Source organism: Nannobrachium achirus (assembly GCF_963921795.1).
Source record: "Nannobrachium achirus genome assembly, chromosome: 6".
Lineage (NCBI taxonomy): Eukaryota > Metazoa > Chordata > Actinopteri > Myctophiformes > Myctophidae > Nannobrachium > Nannobrachium achirus.
This window is the reverse complement of record NC_137815.1, coordinates 21,570,051-21,597,753: the sequence shown is the minus strand read 5'-3', so window position 1 is coordinate 21,597,753 and position 27,703 is coordinate 21,570,051. Positions and strand designations below refer to the sequence as shown.

The 27,703-nt window shown below is 43.2% G+C and overlaps 1 protein-coding gene across 2 annotated transcripts; it reads right to left on the bottom strand.

Moving 5' to 3' along the window:
* Nucleotides 1–386: 386 nt before the first annotated feature.
* Nucleotides 387–27,425, bottom strand: ptpdc1a (protein tyrosine phosphatase domain containing 1a). Of its 2 annotated transcripts, XM_080729073.1 has the most exons (15): nucleotides 27,297–27,425; nucleotides 21,582–21,686; nucleotides 15,556–15,727; nucleotides 14,867–14,947; nucleotides 13,938–14,056; nucleotides 12,786–12,923; nucleotides 11,728–12,065; nucleotides 10,438–10,684; nucleotides 9,121–9,246; nucleotides 8,519–8,712; nucleotides 7,625–7,750; nucleotides 7,391–7,552; nucleotides 4,050–4,235; nucleotides 3,470–3,580; nucleotides 387–2,537 (listed from the first exon to the last, which is right to left on the bottom strand). In XM_080729073.1, the coding sequence occupies exons 2-15, from the start codon at nucleotides 21,676–21,678 to the stop codon at nucleotides 2,424–2,426; spliced, it is 2,211 nt and encodes a 736-aa protein (XP_080585199.1). In that variant the 5' UTR covers nucleotides 21,679–21,686; nucleotides 27,297–27,425; the 3' UTR covers nucleotides 387–2,423. The 2 variants fall into 2 exon arrangements, with proteins under 2 accessions (XP_080585199.1, XP_080585198.1); XM_080729072.1 differs by having other exon boundaries at nucleotides 7,391–7,750.
* Nucleotides 27,426–27,703: the final 278 nt, after the last annotated feature.

Sequence of the window (27,703 nt, the reverse complement as noted above, 5' to 3'; positions counted from 1 at the left end):
CTTTATCCGATCAGGAGGGAGAACTATACATGATAGTGATACAGCAGGGATCTTCAACGTTTTCAGGCCAAGGACCCCTTAGTTGAGAGAGAGATGAAGCAGGGACCCCCACAACCTTATCATAGATACCATATAGTTTCATCGTTTGATAGCACAATCATCAGTGTATTTTGGATTCATGTCAATTTGTGTTTTCAGATATTTAACCACTTGAACTGTCAATACCTAATAAACTTGACCTCTCACTCTGTACTTAGTCTGCTCTTTTTCCCCTCAACACCAAAGCTCTTTGCCAAAAATAGCCGATCTACAAGCTCACAACGCCTCGCAGCGCGAGGCGTTGTGAGCTTGTAGAACTGCTATTTTTGTCTAAAGTTCTCCGAATATGGCTGCTAGGGTTCAAGTGGTTAATATAAGAAAGGAGAAAATATCACACAAAGATTTGGAGGACCCCCTGTAGTAGCTCTGAGGACCCCCTAGGGGTCCCGGACCCCCTGTTGAAGACCCCTGTGATACAGGATAAAAAATGTGATGAAACAAAACTAAATAATTGGCAGGCAAAAACTGGAACACTGTGAATTTGATTCTGATTTGTGGATTTCTTGTTCCTGATTGGATGAAATTGGTATCCCAACCGGTAAATAATATATTTTCTGTTTACCAGAGAACTGGGGAGATCCCTGTTACTGAACAAACACTCTATAGCAACAATTACTATCACAATATAGACCTGTAACTGTTTAACCAAAAGTTAAATCTCTCACTTACGCTCCCTTTAGACAGGTTGAGGCAAATGCTGTGAAGTGGAGGCCGGTTGACATTTTACAAATTAATTTACAATGCATTGTTACACTCAGATTAATGTCTCTTTTTTGTGCACACAGTATTCTTAAAATAAGGACATAAAAATGTGAGGAAAAGCTAAAGTAAATGTGCCACCTAATTTGCATGACAATAACAGTTTGCATTTCGTTCTATGATAAAAATAAAACTCACATTCTAGCTAAAACCAAGTCATCTTGACTCTTGTCTTCTAGGCTATAACAATCATGGAAGTTTTTTTTTTCCCTTCCATTGCTCGTTTGTTTTATATTTAAATAAATAAGACACATTTTAACTTTTGCACAGTGTAAAAAACAAAAATGATAACATTTTGGTTTGAATTAAGACCTTCCCTAAACAGCTTTAACAAATGGGTCAAACATGTTGAAAGTAGAACATTTCATTTACTAATTTCTAACCATAAAGTAAAACACAGTGGTGGACAAAGTCCTCAATGACATTAAGCCATTTAGACCGGAAACCCCTTTTGTAACTATACCTTTCAAGCCAGTAACCCCTTTGTAACTATACCTTTCAAGCCAGGAACCCCTTTTGTAACTAATAACTATACATTTCAAGCCAGGAACCACTTTTGGGGTTGCTGTTTCTATGTACAGTAACAGTATATATAGCAACATAAAGTATTTGTAATCTTTGAATAAATATTTGAAGTCTTTCAGAAAAAACTTAGGTCAGGATTTCGAAGGCATTTTAGCTTTGCCTTTAAAATGATTTCATTAGGACACTTTGGTAGAGCTAGGTTAGGGTTGTGCACTTTGTCATGATGTAATGACAGTACAGTCCATCAAATGGTAGTACGCAAACCATCTTAACTATTACAGTAGAGCAGGACGCTTGATGACAAAGCAAGGCTGTTAAAACAGAGCGTTGTGGCACATTAAAACATATAGAATGGCAGTGCTTTGTTACACATAAAGGCAAAGGGAAAATAAAACAATTAAATGCTTCAGCCTCAAATTAAAGGAATAGTTGACCGCAAGTGCATTAGGATTTGTTTTGTTTTTGTCGCATTCTTGAGCCGATAATCCAATATTTGATGACCACTGCAGACAGTAAGACACCGATGCAAAATGAAATGCTGTATAAAAGAATAATATATTCTCCGAAACAACTCTGACAGTGTAATCACCGAGAGGAAAGTGAATGTTTTAAATATAGTGTCTCCTATTAATTTCAATAAGTAAAATATTGGAATATTGGCTCAGGAATGCGACAAAAACAAAACAATCTCCATGAATGAAGTAAATGATAGATAAAAAATAAATCTTTTGGTGAACAATTCCTTTAAGATAGAATCTTGACAAGACACAGCATCGTCTGAGTTGAGGAACCAGTTTAGAGACTTTCAACCTGGACTCCCTGTTTTTGGGCATGTCATTAAAAAGGCGAAACATGCTTTTTAAATATTCTCAAAAATATAGAAAATTGCAGATCTACAAGCACACACTGTGCACAGTGCTTGTACTCTCCCGTACGCTTGCTATTCTTTGAAATACACTAGTACACCGCCGTGCGTCTAAAGTAAAAAAAGAAATGCGTTTAAGTGGTTAATATAATGCCCCAAAGGTCCAGAGTGAAACTTAGCTGGTGAAGCAGTGGTCCTCTTTGAGCGCTTTCTCCCGCATCTCGTGCAGAAGGGGCCTGAGGATGGCTTTCAGCGCGTCGTATAAATCCTGGTTCTTCTCTGACGCAATCTAGAGAGGAAACATACACCATGTTGACATTTCGCACGAGACCCAAACTAGTAAAAAATGGCAGATCAACTAGCACACAATGCGTCGTTTCGTGCCGTGTTGCGAGCTTTAGATCGACTATTTTCACTTCTTTTTTTAAATGTTTTGTTATATTTATACTAATTTATTTATTTTTTAAATAGTGGACTACTAATAGTAAACTAAACTTTTTTTTTTCTATATAATTTTTATCCCACAGTTTTACAACCCATTTTCTCACCCAGTGCCAACTACCTAACCTGTAGTCCTGGTTTCCGCTCTCCCCCTGCCGCGCCAGGGGAATTAGCCCTATTCACGACCCGCCCACTCAGCATCCCCCGGGTGCTGAAGTCCCGTTTTGAAGGGGAAAATCCTACTATAAGCCTATAGAGTTAGCACAGAAATCGCAAATTTAATGCAATTTCCGAATAGTAAAGTATAAAATACGGCTAGCATGATCAAGAACACAAGATAGTAAACGGCACAAAGCATTATAATTTACTTTACCGTTAGAAATAACGATTTGTTGGCTTTAAGTCCAGTATAGTTTCCCCTTCTAAATTGAAGTCAGCACCCGGGGGATACTGAGAAACGGAAGTAGGTGGGCGGGCCGTGAATAGGGCTAATTGGGGAGCACCTGGCTGGCTAGGGGGAGGTAGTATAGAAACCAGGACTACTGCATGTTTTTGTGAGGGCATTAGCCGGGGAGACACAGGGAGAACATGCAAACTCCACACAGAAAGGCCCTATCGTCAACCCCACCTAGGGTGTGGGTGCTGATGACGCGGAGGGAGGAACACACCCCCAGCGCCCACAGCATCCCCCAGCGCTAACCACTGCGCCACCGTGCCCCCTAATAGTGGACTAAACTTGTTTGTTGTTGCTTGTAGATGTGGTGGAATGGAAACGCTCACCTTAGTAAACACCTTGATAGTTTGGTTGAGGAAAGAGTTCTCCACATCGGGGGGGATGGCCTGCAGGTGAGCTACACAGTCCAGGATACACAGCAAGGTCATCCTGTGTCCCTGTAAACAACACATCAAACAAATCACCACCAAAACAACATAACACTGGTTGAGTGGAGCGATAATAACAGATCATTTTCGGTGCACCGAGACACAGTTCCCCTATCACTATTCATGGTGAACAGATGGCCCCAGCTGGAAGAATTTGAATATTGTTTTATTCATTTAGTATGAAAACCTGCAGATCATGTCCGTCAGTGGAGCGTGTGTATTATGTTGTTGCATTCAAGGCTGCGGTGTTTTGCGAGACACATTTCTGTGAAAGCTGACAATAAAGTTGTACCGTATTGCATCATCAAATACAACTCGCGGTGCGTTGTGAGCATGTACTGTGTGTTATTTCTCAAGCTTTCACATAAAAACACATAAGAGAAACATGAGCATTTCCATCTGGACCCAATGCTAGCACACAGCACAACCCGAGTGAACGACTGTCTTGACTGTAAAACCAAAACAAACTGATATATACCGTTTCCAGGGAGTCCAAAGCATGCTGGGGGTTGTAGTTCTTTTCCGCAAGGGCTTGGATGTCCTCGGTGCTGATCAGGGGGTCCCTGAGCTGCTCCAGCCAGGACCACATGAGACCAGACAGAACCAGAGCGTCTCTCTCCGTGGCCAGCCTGTCCCACGCTCCCTCCCTGGAGTTCAGCTCCGTCTGTGGACACAGACACAACTAGGGCTGTGACGATCATGACATTTTACAGGATGATTAATTGTCACTCAAATAATTGCGATTAATGAAGTTGAAGTTGCACATGGCAAATATGACACATAACCTAAATATACAAAAAAATTACATATTTGACCACTTTATACTTAAAAAAGAATATTGATAGTGGAAATAGCCGATCTACAAGCTCACAACGCGTCACGGCTTGTAGATCTGCTATTTCCACTGTTTTTGAAAATGTTTGAAAATATATTAACATTTTTCAACATGGAAACGATTATGACGATTATGACAAAATAGTTGCCATTACCAAACATATAATTTTCCAAATGTCTGAGTGAGTGTCTGTCTGTCTGAGTGTCTGAGTGTCTGTCACAGCGTTTCTCCTCAGTGGCTGGAGCAATTGATCTGAAATCGCATCACCATTAGCATATGAACACACCTGACACAACTGTGAAGCCCGTTTGTCACTTTCACAAATCATATGCTGTATATTAGCATTTTTATGGTATCTATTCTGCATCTAGCATGAGGCATATCTATTCTGCATCTAGCATGAGGAAAAATGTTTAACCAGCTCTGTGTGTGTGTGTGTGTGTGTGTGTGTGTGTGTGTGTGTGTGTGTGTGTGGGGGGGGGGGGGGGGGGGGGTTGTCTGGCCCTGTTACAGATGTAACAGGGCCAGGGCAAAAATCATGCAGATCGACACACAGTATCTCTATAGCCATTAAACGAAACGGGTATTTCTTACATTGATGCTCCTACATATTATCATGCAAGCACCAGTTAAAGTTACTTTCCATCCCTCATATACTGTGTGCACAGTGCACACCCCATAACCCACACACTGCACATCATTTCGGAGCTCATATCTTTGAACGGGTAAGGACTAGTGTCAAATAATTGGGATTAGGCCTAGACACAACGCAACATGACCAGATGGAAGCAGAGCATCTCTGGTTAGCCTGGAATCCAGACTGAGACGCTTGTTCAGCGTTTGTTTTTATGTTTTTTCACATTTTTTCTCAATCTGTCTTCCTCCAGAGCAGCAAGTCTGGATTAAAGGCTCTAACAATGTTCTGTGAGGTGGGGTATCATATTCTATTATGTAGGAGCGAAAGAATTGATCAAATTATTTGATTTAATCGATTATCAAACATCCTACTAATAAACAACCCAATGTTTGTCTTTCCGATGTCCGTCTGATATACACGCATGCTGACATCACTGATACTAAACAGTGCCCAAATTTGGGGATAACTGACACCACTGCTACCGCCGCCTGTACTGCGCATGTGTCACCGCAATGGTAACAGCTGTATGCTGAAACAGTGCCCAAATTTGGAGATGACTGACTGACACTGACATCACTGATACGTGTGGGTTCTCCAACATTACTTCTGACTCCTACATTCAATCCCTCATGTACTGTGCACACCCTATAACGCAAACTGCACATAATTCAAAGCACATACTGTATCTTCGAACGGACAAGGACTAGTACCCTGCTGTATTTATCTTCTATCTATAAATGCGAGAAGTCTCTGCGTGTCTGTCTGCGTGTATGTAATCCGCGTATCTCGAGAACCGTTCGTCCCACCGGCTTCAGATTCGGCACGCGCGTTCCCCGCCGCGGCACGGAGTGCAGTGCCGGGTCTCAACCCGACCCGACGCGCGGTTTTCCCGAACCGGCGCGAAACGTTCGGAATCTCCTTATGCGGGGTTGATTGTTGACATCAGGCTGTTCCGGAGGAAATCGGCGAAAGCTCTGACTCATTGTGACATCACTTCATAAAAGGCTCTGACATCACGTACGCCACATGAGTCAACAAAAAATCTCTGTGAGTGTGTATGTATGTATGTAATCCGCGTATCTCGAGAACCGTTCGTCCCACGGGCACGCGCGTTCTCCATATATGGGCATAAAATGAATGCCCCCATATATGGGCATAAAATGGATTGCAGACAGACAGATACAGATATCTCCATCGGCGAAAGCTCTGACTCATTGTGACATCACTTCATAAAAGGCTCTGACATCACGTACGCCACATGAGTCAACAAAAAATCTCTGTGAGTGTGTATGTATGTATGTAATCCGCGTATCTCGAGAACCGTTCGTCCCACGGGCACGCGCGTTCTCCATATATGGGCATAAAATGAATGCCCCCATATATGGGCATAAAATGGATTGCAGACAGACAGATACAGATATCTCCATATATGGACATAAATGGACAGAGGCAAACAGATGGTCAAAGATCTCCATATATGGGCATAAAATGGACGCAGACAGACAGATACAGATATCTCCATATATGGGCATAAATGGACACAGGCAAACAGATGTTCAAAACGGGTCCTATGACAACAGGTATAATGAGGTTTGCATTAAAGGGGGAACCGGCACTGTGTCTGCAACACAGTTGGAGGCACAGACACAGGCATAAAATGGACCCAGAACTATAACTGCAGTGATCTCCATATATGGACATAAAATGGACGCCGACAGACAGATACGGATATCTCCATATATGGGCATAAATGGACACAGGCAGACAGATGGTCAAAACGGGTCCTATGAAAACAGGTATAATGGGGTTTGCATTAAAGGGCGGGGCATTCGTTCCCTATTTACATTGTTCCGAGTTGGCCAGGTCGCCGACTAGACGCTGGGCCGCCCGAAGGGCGGCCCAGCTTCTAGTACTATAAATACAGCAGGGTTCCCCAATAGGCGGCCCGTGGGCTGTCTGGCCCCCACCAACCCCAGTCAAAAAATAATAATTATATTTTTTTAGGGGGGGGACTAGTGAAAGTTACAGTTATGGTCAGTGCGATATGAAACATAAGCTTACCATAATCACAGTAATCCTTAATCATTTTCAATCATATTCAAGGGCTTTTGGATAGAAATGAGACAGACTCCAGTCACTTTTAGAGCACTGCAGAGGGAAGGTTTGTGTGTATCTGTGTCCAGCTGATGCTAGACCGCAATGTCGTGGCCCTCGGCTTGGTACCCTAGACATAATTCGGCCCTTGGGGAAAACTAATTGGCGGAACCCTGAAATACAGTATATATTTTTTTCAAACATACTTGTTTTACGCCGAAAGTTGAATGCATGGCTCAAGGAGGTGTCCTACCTGCCACAGGGTCACCTTGTAGCTCAGGTCGTGGTCTCTCAGGTCCATGGCCAGAGCTCTGGCTACCAGCAGACGCCTGGCCTCCGCTGGGAGCTCCGGCTGCAGCGTGACGAAGGGAACGCTGGCCGCTCTCCCCGTGCATCTTCCCTGGTCCCCGGCCACCTCTCTCCCCGTGCATCTTCCCTTGTCCCCGGCCACCACCTGGTCCCCGGCCACCACCTGGTCCCCGGCCACCACCTGGTCCCCGGCCACCACTCTCTCCGTGCATTCGTCTCGCTCCCCGGCCAAACAGCTGCTCTTCATTGATACAACTTCACAGTCAAATCTTTCTCTCTGCTCTGACCGACCCGGGGGCTCACACTGGTGGAAGAAGTACCCAAAATTGTATTTTTCTTTTGTTTTTAATCATGAAAAAGTAACAATAACAGAATGTAGAAATATTGTGTTACAAGTAAAAAGGCATGTATTTAAGAAAATAAATCTTGATTAAAAATTGGCATCAAAATATAGACGAAGCGGATTTGTCTATACTTGCAGTACCAAATGTAGTAAAATAGTTATTAGTATAACAATTTTTAATCCTCAGATAAAGTACAAAATCTATTACCAGTAAGACTCCCTAATCGGGAGATAAGCAACCGTCAGGTCGCATGTATACACACGCAACCTCATGGTGGCGCTAGAACAGGGGCATGTGAGAAATCAGGGACGGAGGTTGTGGTTTGCCAGCCAACGAGAGTGTGTGCAACGGTTGGCATAGATAGGGGCAACGGTGCCGGAGATAAGATTAGGGGCAAAAGTGTGACGTGATGTGACGGACAGACGGAGGGAATGACAGACAGCCGGTGGAGGTATGGGGCTTTTAAGCCGTGACATCATTTTGTAGGCAGAGGAGAACTCTGCCCCCAGAGCATTTTCTGTCCCTCGCTATTTCAACAGATCCGAGACAAAAATAACGACTAAAGTATAATTCTAACACTTTCCTTTCAACAACAAAGAGAAGAAAATGTGTAAATAGCAAAAATAGTAAAAAGATTCACGGAAACTGGGGGCAGACATTCTCCTCTGCCTACAAAATGATGTCATACTTAACAGCCCCATAGACAGACAGCACTTGAGTAAATATACCTTCCTCCACTGGCAATGGTATTTAGTGTCTGGATTGGCATCAGTGTTCTGCAAGGCAGCAGGGTTGGCAGACATGGAGAGTGGACCCAGTCCCTGACTGTTGCTGTTAATGTCCTGAGTGGGCAGGCCCTGGCATGTGGTGTGGACGCCGTCCTCCTGAGTGGGCAGGTCCTGGCATGCGCTGTAGAGGTCGCCTGTAAGTAGGGACGGGACGATAATCGTTATTATCGTTTATCGTGATAAAACTCTCTCACAATAATCCTATCGTGGAAATGTAAATGTATTGTGAAATCATCCTCCCTCATGCGCTTGGAGCAATTCAAGTTTAGCTGCATAAACCCTCTATAATTGGTCAAATGGACCTGGAAATAACGTACTTGATACATTCTTTTTTTCCCCCACTCTCCACCAAATCTCTTTGCCTAAAAATTGCCGATCTACAAGCGCAAAACGCGTCGCAACGTGACACGTTGTGAGCTTGTAGATCTGATATTTTTTGGCAAATGTTCCGCCCCAGGATAATGGATGTTGGAGATATTAATTCACAATTTATTTGGTCACAATAATTGTGACATGAAATGTTCATATCCACCCATCCCTACCTGTAAGGCTGTTCACAGACCAGAAACCTTTGTTGAGCTGGTGGTCTGGGAGCTGGCAGGTGTGGTCCCAGCCTCCTCGGCTCAGCTTGTGCAGGGCCGAATCGCTGTAGCTGAGGGTCCGCTTGCCTGGAACGCAAGGGTGCAGCGGTTGGTCGAACTAATCGATTTAATTGATTAAGACAAATAATTGATAGTCTATAATTTCATAAAGTAATTATTGACTATTAATTGCCCTATTTGGGCATGTCATACATTTAAATGATAAACTGCAAAGTGAAAAAGATTTTAAAAGTGAAAATAGCCAAGGTCACAACTGGTCTCATCATGACGAGTTGCAAGCTTGTAGATCAGCTATTTTCATTGGCTTAAGTGGTTAATCAGACAAGTTATTGCGTCAATCTATACTATAATTTTGCGAATGTCTGAGTGAGTGTCTGAGTGAGTGTCTGTCACAGCGTTTCTCCTCAGTGGCTGGAGCAATTGATCTGAAATCGCATCACCATTAGCATATGAACATACCTGACATAACTGTGAAGCCCGTTTGTCACTTTCACAAATCATATGCTGTATATTAGCATTTTTATGGTGTATCTATATCTATTTAGCCTACAGTACCTTTTGTGACCACACATGTTAAGGGAGGGGCGCTGTTGTTCAGGCCATGCACAATCACACACAAACCCACACACACACACACACGGGGGGGGGGGGGGGGGGGGAGTGTGTGTGTGTGTGCAGGCGGGCGGGCGGGTGGGGGGGGGGGGGGGTTCTGGCCCTGTTACAGATGTTGTCCAAAAATCATGCAGATCGGTACACAGTATCTCTGTAGCCGTTAAATGGAACGGGTATTTCTTACATTGATGCTCCTACATATTAGCATGCAAGCACCAGTTAAAGTTACTTTCCATCCCTCATATACTGTGTGCACAGTGCACATCCCATAACCCACACACTGCACATCATTTCGGAGCTCATATCTTTGAACGGGTAAGGGCTAGTTCATTGATATATAAGAAAGAAAACTAATAATCAAAGGAAAAGGAAATTCTTGATTCTTGATCATTCAATTCATCGAATAAGTAATACAAATAAAATCACACCTAGTGTGAAGTGAGCGGTGCTATTTATGAGTTAATTTCTTTAAGCGTCCCGAGATGCTCGACCAATGTGACCCTGGGCGCAAACAAACTTTGAGCGCTTTACGCCAAGATGTAGGCCAGATGTAGGCCACACTTCAGAGCCCGGACAAAGCCAGATGTTGGAGCTTAGCTCCTTCCAGGAGCCCCGTCAAAAGTAATTGATAGTTGCAGGGCCTACCTATAAGAGGACACGTGAGGGGGCTTTCTAGGTGCTGGAGTCTCCAGAGTGGGTCCAGCTCGTTGTCTCCACCTAGAGGCTGGTTGTGAAAGGGCAGCAGCAGCATGGTCTGTTTGAAAGGAGCGGAGGAGGTGCAGGGCGGAGGCACCGCGATGCCTTTAACCCTCATCTCCTTCCCCAGCTGCTGCAGGGCCTGCTGCGATACGGTCTTCTCCACCTCGGCCGTCAGGTCTGGAATCTCCAGCACCTACAGTAGACGGAGAGATCAGTGGTTCTCAACCAGTGGTCCTTGAGGGGGGGTAATAACTGAATGATGGAGAGTTTATAACCAAATGGACCCTTATACAGGGTTCCCACACATCTTTACCAATTAATTTACAAAACTTTTCCAGAATATTTAACCCAATTTCCAGGACTATATAACAATAATTCAGCTCAATAACAGGTCGCTTACTCCTATGCGCAATGCCCAAAGACAGGTAGTGTATGCCAGTGGTTCTCAACCTTTTCAGGCCGTGACCCCCAAAATAATCATGTTTTAACTGGGGACCCGGCACCCTGACGAGCACTAAGAGTTGGGAATTTTGCATAACACGGTTCTATTTTCACAATTTCTGCCTCTAATATTTGACAATTTGGCCCATGTTTAATTTGTCTTTTCAGAGGTATTAACAAAATCAATAACCTAAGACAATGCAGAGCTATTTTTTCCAGGACCAAGTATTTTTCTAATTTCAAAATATTTCCAGGAATTTCATGACCGTAGGAACCCTGCTTATAGGTCTTTAACTCTTGAGAGCGTAAAATGAAACCAAATGGTTTCATTGTACACTCTCATTATTGTTAAACAGTGTTTTTTTTTTTTTTTTTTTACACAATTAGAGAACGTAGAAAAACATATATATTGTGGTCAACGTTTACCTGTCAACTCTCCTGTGGTACAGCAACAATACAGCACGGAATTGTTGACAAAATCCAACAACAACAAAATATTCTAAAAGCCTTGGATCTGAGAGGCTAAGGGCTGTATTTTGATTGTCTTAAGTACAGTACCATTTCTCAAGCCTTAGCTTAAAGGCCTGTCCATACTGTCTCCGACCACCGAACGCTTCGTCTGAGAGTTCCGACTTTCCAACGTGCAGCTTTTCAAACTGTAATTCGGGGTAATGCTTTTCAGAAGATGACAGTTTAGTGGTCGGAGACATTATGGACAGGCCTTTAAGTTAAGGGTTGAAAACCACTGTCTTACGGTGTTCCTTGAGGCACCAAAAAAAAAACACGTCCGCTCACCTCCTCCTCCAGCGCGGGCCGGCGGTCGGCGGCGATGTCCAGCAGCAGGCTGCACGCCAGCTGCACGATCTTGGGCACGTTCTTCATCCTGCGCGCCTCGTAGCCGTGCAGCAGGTGGCGCTGGCGGGCCAGGTACTGCGGCAGGGTGACAGCGCAGGCGCCGGGCTCGGCGGCGGGGAACACGCTGCGCAGCGGCACCAGGAAGCGGGCGAACTCGCGCACGCAGAGCAACTGGCCGCGCGTCTGGATGGAGTTGGGCCGCTTGGCGCGCACAAACAGGATGGCCTGGTCGGCACTCATCCTGGAGGTGAACACCAGGTAGCACGCCAGCAGCACACCTAGACAAAGGAAAGGTAAGGGCAAGGCAAGGGCAAGTTATTGTATGGAAACAATACAACTGGCACATAACAAAACAGACTCACGTGACGGGACCAATCCAACCCTATTCTCAATAACTAGAAGCGATTAACAGGGTTCCCACACATTTTTACCAATTAATTTCCAAAACTTTTCCAAAACCTTTCCAGAATATTTAACCCAATTTCCAGGACTATATAACAATAATTCAGCTCAATAACAGGTCGCTTACTCCTATGTGCAATGCCCAAAGACAGGTAGTGTATGCCAGTGGTTCTCAACCTTTTCAGGCCGTGACTGCCAAAATAATCATATTTTAACTCGGGACCCGGCACCCTGACGAGCACTAAGAGAAGAGTTGAGGAATTTTGTATAACACTGTTCTATTGTGAAAATAGCAGATCTACATGCTCACAGCGCCTCGCAATTGTGAGCATGTAGATCTGCTATTTTCACAATTTCTGCCTCTAATATTTGACAATTTGGCCCATGTTTAATTTGTAATTTCAGAGGTATAGGCAAAATCAATAACCAAAGACAATGCATAGCTATTTTTTCCAGGACCTTCCAGGACCCTTGATAAATTCCAAAACTTTTCCAGTACTGGGAAAAATATTTTTCTAATTTCAAAAATATTTCCAGGAATGTCATGACCGTGGGAACCCTGGATTAATGAATGATAATGTGTCATTTATCCAGACCTGTTCTTCCCAGACCAGCGTGACAGTGGACGGCCATCTTTCCCTCCTGGATGGCGAAGGACATGACCTTGACCATGTCCAGGATGGTGGCCAGGGACGCCACGCCATAGTCCTTCCAGCCAAAGTTGTAGAAGTAAACTGGAAGAAGAAAAACAAAACAAAAAAGACACAGACAAAACTAGTCAACTGTCAACTGTAGCAGCATGTGCTACAGAATTGGTTCAATGAGCTTGCAATTTACATAACTGCTATTTTTCCAAATTGATGAAGTATAAAATAGAGCTTAATTGGTTGATTTGTGTTTTGCAATAGTAATCTAAAATCGTTTTGACCTATTGAGCCAGTATTGCAGTTTGTTACAAATTGTCTATACATGACTTATCTAATCTATTCAGAAATGTCAAGGTGCATGTGTACTAGGGCATTCACGAATAGTGATTTTTAGTATTCAAATTATTCGACCTCAAAGTATTCGAATAGTCGAATATTCTACAGGACTGGCCAAACTGTCAAATATTAAGTAAGCAAGAGGCGAACATTGTGAAAATAGCAGATCTACATGCTCACAACGCCTCGCGTTGCGAGGCGTTGTGAGCATGTAGATCGGCTATTTTCACAATATTTATCTGCGGAACCGAGTCACATTAAATGTAATACCTACAATTCCAAGTGCTTATGAGGGTGGGGGTCCCCAGTTAAAATTTGTTTATTTTGGGGGTCAAGGCCTAAAAATGTTTGAGAACCCCTGGTATAGAGCATTAACAAATTCATCCACCAGGGGCATTCTTATGACTTCCTATCTAGCCAAGCTTTATAAACTAGGCTATATATTTTTTAAAGAGAAAACAATAAGAAAATAAAAATAAGCGAATATTCGACTTCAGTGAACAACAAGTGACTTTGATATTCGAATATTCTAATATTTGGTGAATGCCCTAATGTGTACATCTGCTATTTTTCAACATTTTAGATTCTATACTGGGGGGACGTGGCAGAAAACAGATGGGGGTCTGTGACCAAATATACTGTATGTAATGTAAATATCAATGTGTGGGTCCTTGGCACAACTGATTCAGAAGGCACTTGTAGAATCTGCCTCAGGTCTTAATTGGCTCATGTTGATGATGATAAGGTGCATGAGGACACACTCACTGCCAGCCTCCATGAAGGACTCAGGTCTGTATGTGAAGCCACTCTCTGGTTCCAGTGTGTTGCCACAGCTAGCGTGCTCTCCGGGGCGCTGCAGGTTAATCACCGTCTTCAAACCACACCTGTGTACAGGAGGGGGGAAATGACCATGTCATGATGTCAGCATACCCACTATCTCTGGGGAACAACAGATTAGGTTGTGTAACGTTTGTCATGTTCCCACAGGGTTTATTAGAGAGGCTTAGCCGTGGGTCTGTTCAGCATATTATGTGGTGTCAGCACCATAGACTGTATACAAGAAAGGTCAGCAGTGACTTCTACAATTATATTTGTCCAGCTACTGGCTACCTGCGTCTTAAAGATGGGGTGACATGATTTTTCCCCCCTCTAAAACATGATTATCGGGTATTATGATTTTACTAGGAGGAAGATTTTTTCCAAAAAAAGTGTACAGAAAGAGTTAAAATTATGTTTTTATGTGGCCACACCCACCAGTTCATTGGTATGCGTGGTTGTCATGGTGGGTGGTGACCCGCAGCTGAAGTTAGCCACACCCACGTATGTTGGGTGAATGGTAATTAGGGGAGGGGTTGATTCTGTGATGTAATAAGTATCGGTGTTTTTGGACCGGCACGTTTGACCCCACAAGGTGGCAGCCTACAGCTAAAACCCAAATAGAGAGGCAATACATAATTGCTCATAACAACCACACCAGGGGGTCTAATGAAGTACTGTCAACCTCCTAGACACATGAAAACCAGAAAAAGTACAAAACTATGGCACCGCCTCTTTAAAGATTTACCCCATTTATACCCGTTCACACACACCACCGAAAACATGAACTTCCCCCCCTGAGGAAGATAAGGACATTATAATTCAAATGTTACTATTTTCAAAACAAAACGGGTTTGCAAGGGAATAGAAAACTTTACCTTTGGAATTGTTGTATTATATTATATTTCTCCATAATCTCAGTGGAAGGCCTTGCCATAGCGAGCAAGTTGTCAGTGATCCTGGAGAAAGAGATGAATAGATCGCTCAAGCACACTGCATGCAAAGTTAAGTAATCATTGATAATTGCCAACAATTCAAAGTAAGTGATGCATTTATTCATCTTAATAAAGTGTTAGCTCTATTTTTATCAGTTAATGCTATAACAGGGTTCTCACTGTCTCTCCAGCTCTTTAGTAAACAGAAAGAGCATTTTCAGGAAAGAACTCAAACAGTATAAGTGAAATTGAGAGTGATGATACAGAAAAATTAGCTGACAAAATTGGAACTGAACACTATAGAATTAATTAATCCTGATTGTATGAAATTGGCAACCAATCTAAAAATGTATTTTCTGTTTATTAAAGAACTGGACAGATATAGCAATGTTTACTCTCCTAATAAAGAGATTGAACTTTTTTTTTTTTTTCAATATCTTTATTGGGAGAGTAAACATTGTTTACATTTAACCATAACATATCACTTACAGCATCACTTTATATTCAACAATGCATGGTGCAGTCTCAAGTGCCGAAAATAGCAGGTCTACAAGCTCACAGCGTGTCGCACCGCGGCACATTGTGAGCTTGCAGATCTGCCTTTTTTCAGCCTCCTTTCACTCTCAGCTCACCAGGACGAGTAAAGTCCTTTTATGGCTTGCTCCTCATCGCTCCAGCGCGAGGGGTTCTCGTATTTACAGGCCCTGCCTCCGCACGCCATGGAGCACTGCATGTGTCCGGGGATCACGTGCCGCAGTCTCTCCCCCACCTTGGTGTATTTGGCTGTGGGGACCCTGGCGCTGGCTGGGGGACAAGAGGAGACAAGAAAACAACATTTATGTCAGGGGTCTTCAACGTTTTCAGGCCAAGGACCCCTTAGTCGAGGGAGAGAGAGAGAGAGAGAGAGATGAAGCAGGGACACCCACAACCCATAGATACCATATAGTTTCCAAGATATTTAACCACTTGAACCGTCAATACTTAATAAACGTGACCTATCACTCTTTACTTAGTCTGCTCTTTTTCCCGTCTACACGAAAACTCTTTGCCAAAAATAGCCGATCTACAAGCTCACAACGCCTCACAGCTTGTAGATCTGCTATTTTTTGGCTAAAGTTCTCAGAATACGGACGCTGGGGTTCAAGTGGTTAATATAGAAAAGGAGAAAAAAAAGCTTCTATCACACAAAGATCCGGAGGACCCCCTGTAGTAACTCTGAGGACCCCCTATAGGGGTCCCGGACCCCCTGTTGAAAACCCTGATTTATGTATTTTGCATGGTAATTTTAGCCAAGGGACTGAGAGTACATTGGGAGGATGCTGAAGATGGAGCTGCCAGGTAAGAGGAGAAGAGGAAAGGCCAAAGAGGAGGTCACTGGACGCAGTGAGAGAGAACATGATGCAGGCGGCTGCAGGGGTGTCGCACCCCCCTGGGTACTTTAACCATTGAAAAATAGCAGATATACAAGCTCACAGCGCGGCACCGAGTGCCGCGCTGCGAGCTTGTAGATCTGCTATTTTTGAAAAATCGTGAAAACCATTTAAGAAAAATCGGAATATTACAAATCCTTCTAATTTATGCTTGTGCGCCTATACTGCCAGGAATATTATTAATTTTTCAGAGTCACAGTAGATCTCCCTCATATGCATGACATTTTGGTAGGCTGTAGTCTATATAGTGTACACTAGATGTCGCCAACGATTAAGGTCTCTGGCGATTGCTAGAAGGCCTCAAATTAGCAACCAGTCCATCCACTTAGCATTAGCGTTAGCATGGAACGGCGCGGGACCCGTGCACGCCATACACGCGCCTGATGGTCTAAAAAATTTAGCGACTATGTGCCTTAGATGCCCAATAGACACACAGACACTTCAAACCGGATCAAAATCCGACGTTTTGATCGTGAGATAGAGCGGAGTTGCTGTAATGGCTTCCAATGTAAAAAAATATGCTTGTGTACATGGGAGACACGCTCGATTTCCGGTTTCCGGCGATGACGTAACCCATTTCCATCGCAATATCATTGCTGAAGCTTATATGAAGCTAGAATGGTCATTTATAGCTCTAAACATGTCAAAAGAATACCAAAAAAATCAGAAAATGATCAGAAAGGCGACGTTTGGCGATCTGGCTGCCTCAGCCCTCCCCAAAATGGCGATTTTTGGCGATTTGTCTGTGAATCAGTTAAAAAAATGTTTCTATTTGAAACTTTTTCAGGTGAAGGACCCCCAAAATGATATGTATTTGTCCACGGACCCCCATCTCAAAATATTTAGTTCAGGGACCCCCCCAGAAGCAAAATTTTAGTTACAAATGTTCAAAGATTTGCACACATTTTCACGACTAGCAGATCTACAAGCTCGCAGCACGGCACTCGGTGCCGCGCTGTGAGTTTGAATATCTGCTATTTTTCAATAGCTAAAGTATAAAATAATTAAGACCCTTCCACCTTGGGCCCTAGTAACTCAGTCCCACTCCCTCCCCCCCTCCTTGTGACGCCCCTGCTAGACGCAGCGAGAGAGGACATGATGCAGCGAGAGAGGACATGATGCAGCGAGAGAGGACATGATGCAGCGAGAGAGGACATGATGCAGCGAGAGAGGACATGATGCAGCGAGAGAGGACATGATGCAGCGAGAGAGGACATGATGCAGGCGGCTGGAGTGACCCAGGAAGACGCAGAGAACAGAAGCAGATGGAAACTGATGATCCCGCTGTGGTGACAATTAACCCATTTAGGCATAGAATTATATTGAACGCTTTAACCAGTGAAAAATAGCAGATATACAAGCTCACAGCGCGGCACCGAGTGCCGCGCTGCGAGCTTGCAGATCTGCTATTTTTGGAAAAAGTCGTGAAAATGTGTGCAAATCTTTGAATATGTGTATTTTCAAAGCGAACGTTTGTAACTCAAATTTTGCTTCTGGGTGGTCCCTGGAACTAAATATTTTGAGATGGGGGTCCGTGGCCAAATACATATCATTTTGAGGGTCCTTCACGTGAAAAGGTTTGAGAACCACTGACATAGTAGTCTCTCAAGAACAGACTAACTGAGCTCCAGTTAATTGAAAAGGACCTTTTCTTTGACAATGGCGAGCCAGATTGCTGACATAGAGACATGGGTTTTTCTAAATTAGAAGGATTCAAAAGACACTCATAGAATCGGGTCAAAATTCTTATTTTCACGATTTTTCAAAAATAGCAGATCTACAAGCTCGCAGCGCGGCACTCGGTGCTGCGCTGTGAGCTTGTATATCTGCTATTTTTCAATAGTTAAAGCATAGAATAATGATACGCAATAATGTGTACCCGTTCTAAATTGGTTAATTCCATCCCATTGTTTGTAGTTGCCAGTGCTGTTGTATCCTACTGACTCCGGGCCACCTGAGTGCCCCCTGAGACAAGACAACAGAGTACTCGTCATCCTCACTGGCTGGCTCTTTGTCTGAGCTGACATTTTACCTTGAATCTCAGGTTAACTCTTGGTGAACATCTCCTCTGTCTCTGTGTTGCTAACTAATTCATCAGTGACACAGTTCCTGCTGCTGTCATTGCATCTGCAGAGACGGCGCTCTGCACACATTTCTATCCAGATCTGAGTGGTCTCTTCCATGATGACAATGCCCCCATCCACAGGGCATGCAAGGCCACTGAATAGAGTGAAAAATGATTCTTCACGTTTATTAGAAAACATCATCAAAACAGTATGACTTATGATGTTTCTTACAGACTCAAGAGGATTGCTCTAAGATAACGTAAAAAACCCCATCAAACATCAAAACACAATACATCAAACATTAACAGATGTTCTATTACTTCTGGTAAAGCTTGTATGCTCTTGGGAGGAAGGACATTTGTTGCCTTTGTGTGCGACTCACAGGTTGTGTACTGTAAGTGTCCTCCCATTTCTTAAATTGCAGCACTTTGTGCAGACAGGCTGTGGGTAATTGGACTGGTCCCTTCTCTGAGTAGTCGATTGAATTCTCCTCGAGTGGCATCCTCTCTCCTCGCCTCCAGAGTAGGGAAGGAACGATGCACAGGGTTCCCACACATTTTTACAAATGAATTTCCAAACCTTTTCCAAAACTTTTCCAGCATATTTAACCCAATTTCCAAGACTATATTATAACAATAATTCCGCTCAATAACAAGTCGCTTACGCCTATACGCAATGCCTAAAGACAGGTAGTGTATGCCAGTGGTTCTCAACCTTTTCAGGCCGTGACCTCAGAAATAATCATATTTTAACTGGGGACCCCGGGACCCTGACAAGCACTAAGTTGAGGAATTTTGTATAACACGGTTCTATTGTGAAAATAGCCGATCTACATGCTCACAACGCCTCGCAAAACGCGAGGCGTTGTGAGCATGTAGATCTGCTATTTTCACAATTTGGCCCATGTTTAATTTGTCATTTCAGTATTAACAAAATCAATAACCAAAGACAATGCATAGCTATTTTTTCCAGGACCTTCCAGGATAGTCTAGTAGCCAGAATGTGAACCCAGACATTTTGAGTACCCCAATGTTTTATGTTAGAAATGTTGAGTATGGGTCCCCAGCATGTAAAAACCACCGGATGCTAACTTGTATATGTTGGGCGATTTTCATAATCAGCCGCTAGAGTTGGTGTCCCATCAACTTTACATTACAGGAAAAATAAGCAAAAAATGAATCTGCTTCAAGTAGCATATGAGGGGTCTAACTAGGGGTATTTCATGATTCTGAATCCATTGCAAGCATCCGTTTTGCATGAAAAATATTCCTTGGGCTAAAACGGACCCCAGAAACATGTGAAAAGTGATGACTCGGCACTTTTCATCACTAAACCAAGGCCGATTCTTCTCCAAGGAATGTTTTTCGTGCAAAACGGATGATTGCAATGGATTCGGAATCATGAAATACCCCTAGTTAGACCCCTCATATGCTACTTAAAGCAGATTAATTTTTTGCTTATTTTGCCTGTAATGTAAAGTTAATGGGACACCAACTCTAGCGGCTGATTATGAAAATTGCCCAACATATACAAGTTAGCATCCGGTGGTTTTTACATGCTGGGGACCCATACTCAACATTTCTAACATAAAACTTTAGGGTACTCAAAATGTCCGGGTCTACAATGGGGCTCTATGGGCTGGCTACTAGACTTAGGACCCTTGATTAATTACAAAACGTTTCCAGTACTGGAAAAATAGATTTCTAATTTCAAAATATTTCCAGGAATTTCATGACCGTGGGAACCCTGGATGCAGCAGCACAATCTCTGCAGACTTTCCACAGCCTGGATCAAGTGTTTAGGGAGGCCGGTCCAAACAGGTGAAAACTGCCTAGTATTGATTCTAAACTGGCCTGTGTGATCCGGTTCAGAAAGAAGAAACAATAGAATCGTGTTTCCGGTGGTGGGTTCCGGTTGGTGCCGCGTTGTTTTTGTTCCGCACATAATGCGAATCAATTAGTTTAGTCGTGCTAATTGTGCCACGAATTACTATAAAAGGACATGCCATGACCTCCACCGTAAACAAGACCGTAAAAGGACTTATTTGGGGTGTTCCTTTTAGGCAAGGTGTTTAACTGTACTTGTACTGTACTACATTTCTTTTTGTATTGACTATAACTGTACTGTTCTTAATTTTTGTCGAATAAAATATTCAACCAATCAATCAATCAATCAAGCCAAACGCTTTTAAACCAAAAGAGCCGAAACGATTCTACCAAACAAAACACTTGTTAAAGCAGGGGGAATCAATTTAGAGATGCACGGCACCGGAGGTTTCCGGTCGTTGTTTCAGATTGCCTGATGATGTAATGTTATTTCCGGATCAGAGACCCAAAAATGGTTGCCTGGTTAATAAACCAGACTCTATCACACACTTCGTTCACGGGGTGGTGTTGTGCGGTCTGGTTTATTAACCAGGCTACAAAAATGGTGTTGATCCCAGGCTAGGTCAGAGGAGAGCTGTATTCCACCCTCTCTCTACTTACTGCCTGGTTGTTCAAAACCATACAAGGAGGTGTTGGTCTGTTTTGAGGCTCCCTTAGACTAATTTGTTTGTACAGGTCTGACCCCAGGCTGTAACTGAGTCCAGGGCCAGGTTAACGCTTCCAGGTGTCTGGTCCTACGACACGTTTTGGTCCCCCCACTTGTTTATCCTCTATCCTGAGTCCTCTGTCTTGATCAGAGACTTTTTTTCTTCTTTTTTTTCTTCTTTTTTTTCAAATTATCCCGACCTGAAAATGGTTCACTAAAGAGCTCGCGAGACGGGGACAGCCGTTACTGAACAAACACAAGTGTCTCTAGTAGTCACTCAAGCCCAAAATAAGTGACTAGCGCAGTTCAGTCAAATTAATTGTCTTAATTAGAGCAGTGGTTCTCAAGCATTTACATTTTTTTTGTATGTGACCCCCATACACGATCTGTGTATTAAAATGTATCAAAAAACATTCCAGCTTTGTAAAAAAAATAATTGGAATCTACACGCTTATAACTTAAAAGTGGTTCAACAGAAGCACACCCAAATACGTAAACACTACAGAAACAAGCCCAAATAGACGCAACCCACAACTATACAGGAAAACAAGCCCAAAGTGGTTGGTTGATACACTAATAACTAAGCGGACATGGCAAAACGCTGCCTGTTTGCTGGTTGTGTTTTCCTACCTGCCTCCATGTCCTCCTCCGTGCTGCCCTGTCCTCCTCCGCAGGCTCCAGAGCTGGGGTAGGACAGGCCAGTCAGCAGACTGACGCCAGCTGCCATGGCAGGTGCTGCAAGGTAAGGGGAATAAACATTGTGTCAAAAGATGGGGGGGTGGGGGAAAAATAGGAATGAGGCGAGCCTGGCGATCAGACTGCTAAAGGTGCTGCTGATAAATCAAACAATGAGGAGCTGTGAGGAGGCACACAGCAGGAGTGCTGTTGCCAGGCGAGGGGAGCTCCTCTAGGGAGGAGAGCAACGTGCCACTGACTCATGTGTCACTCTGGACACTTTACCTTTGGGAGCGTATGGGCTGATTGACGTTGGTTGGGCGTGCCGAGTTACCATGACACAGACCTGACATCTGACAATCTATTCTACAGCAGGGGGTTTAGGCGACCTTAGGCACGGGGTGTGGACGTTGGCACAGGAGGGGGGAGGGTTATCACTGGCACACTGGCATAAGAGTGAGAGAGAGGATTTTTGTTATTTTTGAAAATATGTTATTTATTTGTATGTATTAAATGTATTCAATTGAATTAAGTCGCCTCACATCTGTATGCAAATTACCGTACATCTTCACACAATTCTATAGAATAAAGAAGGGTTTGAGTGGTTAAAACATGCAGCATATTCTATGCCCGGGAAGTGGGGCTGCTACTATTGATTGTTATTAACAAATGTTCTATTATCTTTTTGATTAATCGCATAACCGACAAGTTGCTTTAAAATGTTTTTAGATGTCGATGATTCAATTAAGCACTTGTCTTAAGCCCTATTTTCATAAGCCCTACTTCATCGCATAACTAGATAGATAGATAGATAGATACCTTTATTATCCCAAGGGGGAAAATGTGTTGCCCAGAGGCAGCACAGCAGTATAAGGTTATTTACAAAGTTACAGAGAAGTATGAAAAAGATAAAAAGAAAAAACAAGAACAGAGTACAGAGTACAGTAAGTACAGTAAGAGCAAGGTACAACAGGAAAGGGAACGAATAATATATATACATAGTGTCTTAAAGCACGACTATCAAAAAATAATACAGTAAAAATAATAACTGTGTTGTGTTGTAGAAATGATGAAAATAGCACATCTACAATGAGATATTGTCAGTATTTTGTTTACCATTTTCTTTTATATTTTTTGAAACTTTTCACCTACAATAAAATGCCCAAAATAGAGATCGATAATTATTCGATTAAAGTATTGATTTTTATAATCAATTACTGTAAATAGGTTAGTTCAAGTAACTTTTATACGCCTACTGAGAACTCCCAACTCCAAGCCAAGTTTGCACCATGCGCTGTCTAGCGTCTACACACATATTCAACACATTAACTATATGTATGAATGATTGATGTGTGACCACAGTTATTATTAGCTGGGTGTATTGTGTTGCTTCTTAGTTTACATGTGATTGTAGTCAGTGCCATGTAAGAGACTGCTCTGACACGCTGAGTGTGGCTTTATCTCATCATGTTACACCCACAGCACTAATGAGGATTATGGTCCTACAGTGTTGTTACCCAAGTGTAACACTTCACTAATCAACCTAATCACATTGTTTTATATATATATATATATATATATATATATATATATATATATATATATATTGTTGTGATAAATGCAAAACGAACGGTTTTGGACATACAAGATTTTCACCCGACAACGACGATATCTGGACTGTCGCTGGAGAAGCGGGAACGCCACCGTCGCCCCCTGCAATGTTGTGGCCCTCGGCTTGTTACCCTAGACATAATTCGGCCCTTGGGGAAAACTAATTGGGGAACCCTGCTCTATGGTAAAGATGCGCTGGTGCGCTCGGGCGTCACACTTCAGAGCTCTAAGCGTCCAAGCAGACGATAGCTGTACTTTTGGAGAGGAGAGACGGTCATTTGATCCACCTGATTGTGTGTGTGACAACCCGGAAAATGTACGAGCTGAAGTTGAATCATTACCACGGCCATGAAATGAAGTCCCTGTTTATAACTTAACGATGTGGTAATAATGTCCTAATTCCTTGCTGGATCATTGTCTTGGGTTTTGTTGTTTGTAAGAGTTTGCTCCTGTTCAGTTAAGTTTTAGTTAAGAGTTAGTTAGTGCTCTTCTTAATAACAGGGAGCAAGCGCTTTGCTCTCCACTTTGCACACAAACTGGCAATACGCCAAAGAAGAACCGGCACCCCAAATCAGCCTATTGATCCGCACCATGGGTTCCACTCCAGTTGGCTTGGCTATGACTGCCTTCAAAACTTTGACGGCTCTGGGTAGGCAAACTGACCTCCAAGGAGCGCACTTTTCTTGTTAACTTCTTGAAGAGTGCCTTGGATTCATTTTTGTTTTTGATTGGATGTTTTTTTTTAGAATCAGAGTACCCAGTTCTATCAACTCTTCACCAGACTTGAGCACTGCATTTCTCCTTTTGTCTATTGCAAGGGTCTTCAGCAGGGGGTCCTCCAAATCTTTGTGTGATAGAAACCTTTTTTTCTGCTTGTTTATTAACCATTTGAACCCTAGCGTCCATATTCTGAGAACTTTAGCCAAAAATAGCAGATCTACAAGCTCACAACGCCTCGCAGTGCGAGGCGTTGTGAGCTTGTAGATCAGCTATTTTCAGCAAAGAGGGGAAAAGAGTAGAACAAGTACAGAGTGAAGATCAACTTTATTAAGTATTGACGATTCAAGTGGTTAAATATCTGAAAACTGTGCTGTCAAACCATGAAACTATATGGAATCTACAAAAAGGTTGTGGGGGTCCCTGCTTCATCTCTCTCTCAACTAAGGGTTCCTTGGCCTGAAAACGTTGAAGATCCCTGGTCTATTTTATAGTTGGATTAACTGTTGCTCCCCAAAAGCATAACATGACTGGCAACTACTGTGATAGTGTTCCATCAGTGGATGATATGAAGGGGGCGAGGGCTGTTTACACACGTTAGCAGTGAGTCAGAGTGTGTGGGGGATGTAACAGCCGCCTCCACTGCACTCAAAGGCCACACAGCCACCAGGAGGTGGCACTTTGAACACCATGTTCTGTCTGACATGATTACACTATGATATTCATGATAACAGTTTAAAGTCTTAGTATTAACTCATTCTGTGCCTATCCCGAACATGTTCGGGATATGTTCAATCCAAAACAATTTTTTGAATTAATTGACTTTTAATTAATTTTTTAATTAATTAATTTTAATTAATTGACTTACCCTGAGCTGCTTGTAGAGTCGTGGGTGGTCCTGGCTCGTCCTACGCTAGCCAGCTAGCCATTTTACATGGTCCGACGATATATTCCATTAAAAATGGTTTAAAATACATTTTTGAGACCCCCAATGTTCACCGAATGTTCAGCGCCGCTTCCGGAACGTAGTCCAGTGTGCCTATCCCGAACATGTTCGGGATTTTTAATGAAATGAATAAAATGATCCGAGGCCTTCTGAAGCCTGAGCCTAAATTTAAAATCCAGTGGTCCAAATCCTGGGGAAGCCATGCCGGCCATGAGCCGCGAACGTAGCCGCAAATCGCCGCCGAATCCAATGAAAAACCACATCTTTGGAGGCCCATATCTCTGGATTGTGTTTTTAGGGATGTGGCGCGAGGTTTATTTACGGCGAAATCGCCGAAAAATGATCTTTAAAATGACAAAATGGGAATAGCTATTCTGTTAGCATTATCATCCGGGACCTTTCCATGACGTGCACGAACGTGAGCACGCGCGTCACTGCAACGTGAGTCCCCGGATGCTAATGCGCTCGCCTATGGGAGAAAGCCTGGCATTCTTTGGCGCCATCTAGGGGCTGGCACTGGTAGGGTTAAGGATGGGCGATATTAAGAAAAATTCGATATTCAATAACGTTGTTGAATACCTCGATATTACTCAAGATAATTAGTAAAAACAATTGCATTATATAGTTTTTCATGTTTTCTTTTTTTTCTGTTTAGGTCCACTGCCTGCCTAAACCAGATAATGAATAGCATATCCATGCATGCACATTGCACAGTACACATGTAGAATAAAGAAATTAAATGCCTTATTTCCATTTTCCAACAATGTTTTTTTATTGAAATAACCACACCTGGTTACAGATGGACTACTTTTTTGCATGTTCTATGATGCATGCATAGTGTGTCTGTTCATTAATTTGACACATAGGCCTACACCAATACCTCATTACAAAATTAGGCAAGCAGTCTTCGTTGATATGTATACCTTGCATGTTGAACTAGCACTGCATTAGTGCACATGACATGAATGTTTAAAATGTATGGATGTCAGGAAACTAGATGGAGGTGTGCTCCTGGATTATAGGGGCAACCGTAAGGTTCCCAGTTCGATCCCGGGCTCCCCCAAAGTTACTATCAAAGTGTCCTTGAGCAAGACACTGAACCCTAATTGCTCCTGATGAGCAGGTTGGTGCTTTGCATGGTTTCCTCTGCCATCGGTGTTTGTATGTGTGTGAATGGGTGAATGAAATGCAAAATCTCTGTAAAGCGCCTTGGATAAAGGCGCTATATAAATGCACCATTTATACTGCTTTTAGGGTCTTTGGCATTCTTATGGCAAAGCTCAAATGTTATGGTTTCTCACTCTCATCTCTGGCTTGGATAAAGAGTTACCTCTATGGCAGTGGGAATAAGTATGGGCCGATTTATACTACACTTTTAGAGCCGAATTTATTTCAGTTCTGTTCGGGGAGTCACAAAAGCTCGGTGGCACTGAACAGCCGAATTAATGATGGTACCTACCCGCCCCCCGAACCTTTGAATGACATCATATCTTTTATTGTGCCTTGCTCTTTTTTACTGTACACATCAGTACGTTTTTTCTTTTCATACTTCTCTGTAACTTTGTAAAACTTAAACTGCTGTGCTGCCTCTGGGCGACTGATTTTCCCCCTTGGGATAATAAAGGTAGGCCTATCTATTGTAGTTTGGACAGAGCTGAACCGGATTAAATTTGTCTCGAAAAGTGGAGTATGAATCAGCCCCATGTCTTGTGGCTTTCTGCAGGGGAGTTTGCTGCAGGGGAGTTTGCTGCAGGGGAGTTTGCCTTTCGAGAAAGGGGGTCATTTTCTTACTCCTTTTATGTAAACACATGGTAAAGTTACATGATATGCCTTTACCAAAACAATATTACTACACCACCTTGCACCTTCAAACCTGCATTGATGGATGACTGCAGGGTGCACAGCTGTCCAATTGTGGCACATTGATTTGTGCCATGCTATTTATTGTGTGTGTGTGTGTGTGTGTGTGTGTGTGTGTGTGTGTGTGTGTGAGTGAGTGAGAGAGACAGAGAGAGAGAGAGAGAGAGAGAGAGAGACCCTAACTGAATTAATGTAATAGAATATTGTAATGCAAACAGTATGCAGACTGCAGAAGCAGACACAAACCGACAGGACGAGGGAGGGTGCTGATGCTGCATTCTAACCAGCATGCTACCTTATTTATGTTTGTTTATTATGGTCGAGTTGAGTTCCCATGGGCCGGACGGACGGCTCGCGCTGTGAGTGGCTGACGGCGTTTCTATGGCGTCCGCGACATCTCCCGTTATCATCGGTTGCCCTGTCAACGAGCCAGCCAATCACAACGCGACCACCGCTACGGGCTATGGGAATTGACACAGTCCAGCCCTCCTCCTGTTAGCTGCTAGGCTAGCCGGAGCTGGCCTTATTAAACGTACCTTGTTCTCGTTGTGTCCGCGTGAGCTTTTTAACATGGTCCGTTTACATCTATCTTAAGTCGTGGTGATGCCACGTTGTCAAATTAATCTTATCCATTTTAAATTTGCGAGGAAATCATCCCGTAGTCGTGTCCATTTGGTCAGCTAGCTGAGCTAGCAGCTAGCCACAGCACAGTTGCAGCCTGAGTTGTACTTGGACGCGTGCCGTGCCGCGCGCCGAAAATAGCTGATCTACAAGCTCATAACGCGTCGCGCTGCGGCGGGTTGAGAACTTGTAGATCGGCTATTTATCCTACTTTTGTACACGTTCCAGGGGCGGCATTATGTCATGTGACCACACCCAGTTGTTCCATCCTCCTACCATCCAAACCCACACTGTGGTGGAAAGTAACTTTTAGTGCATACTC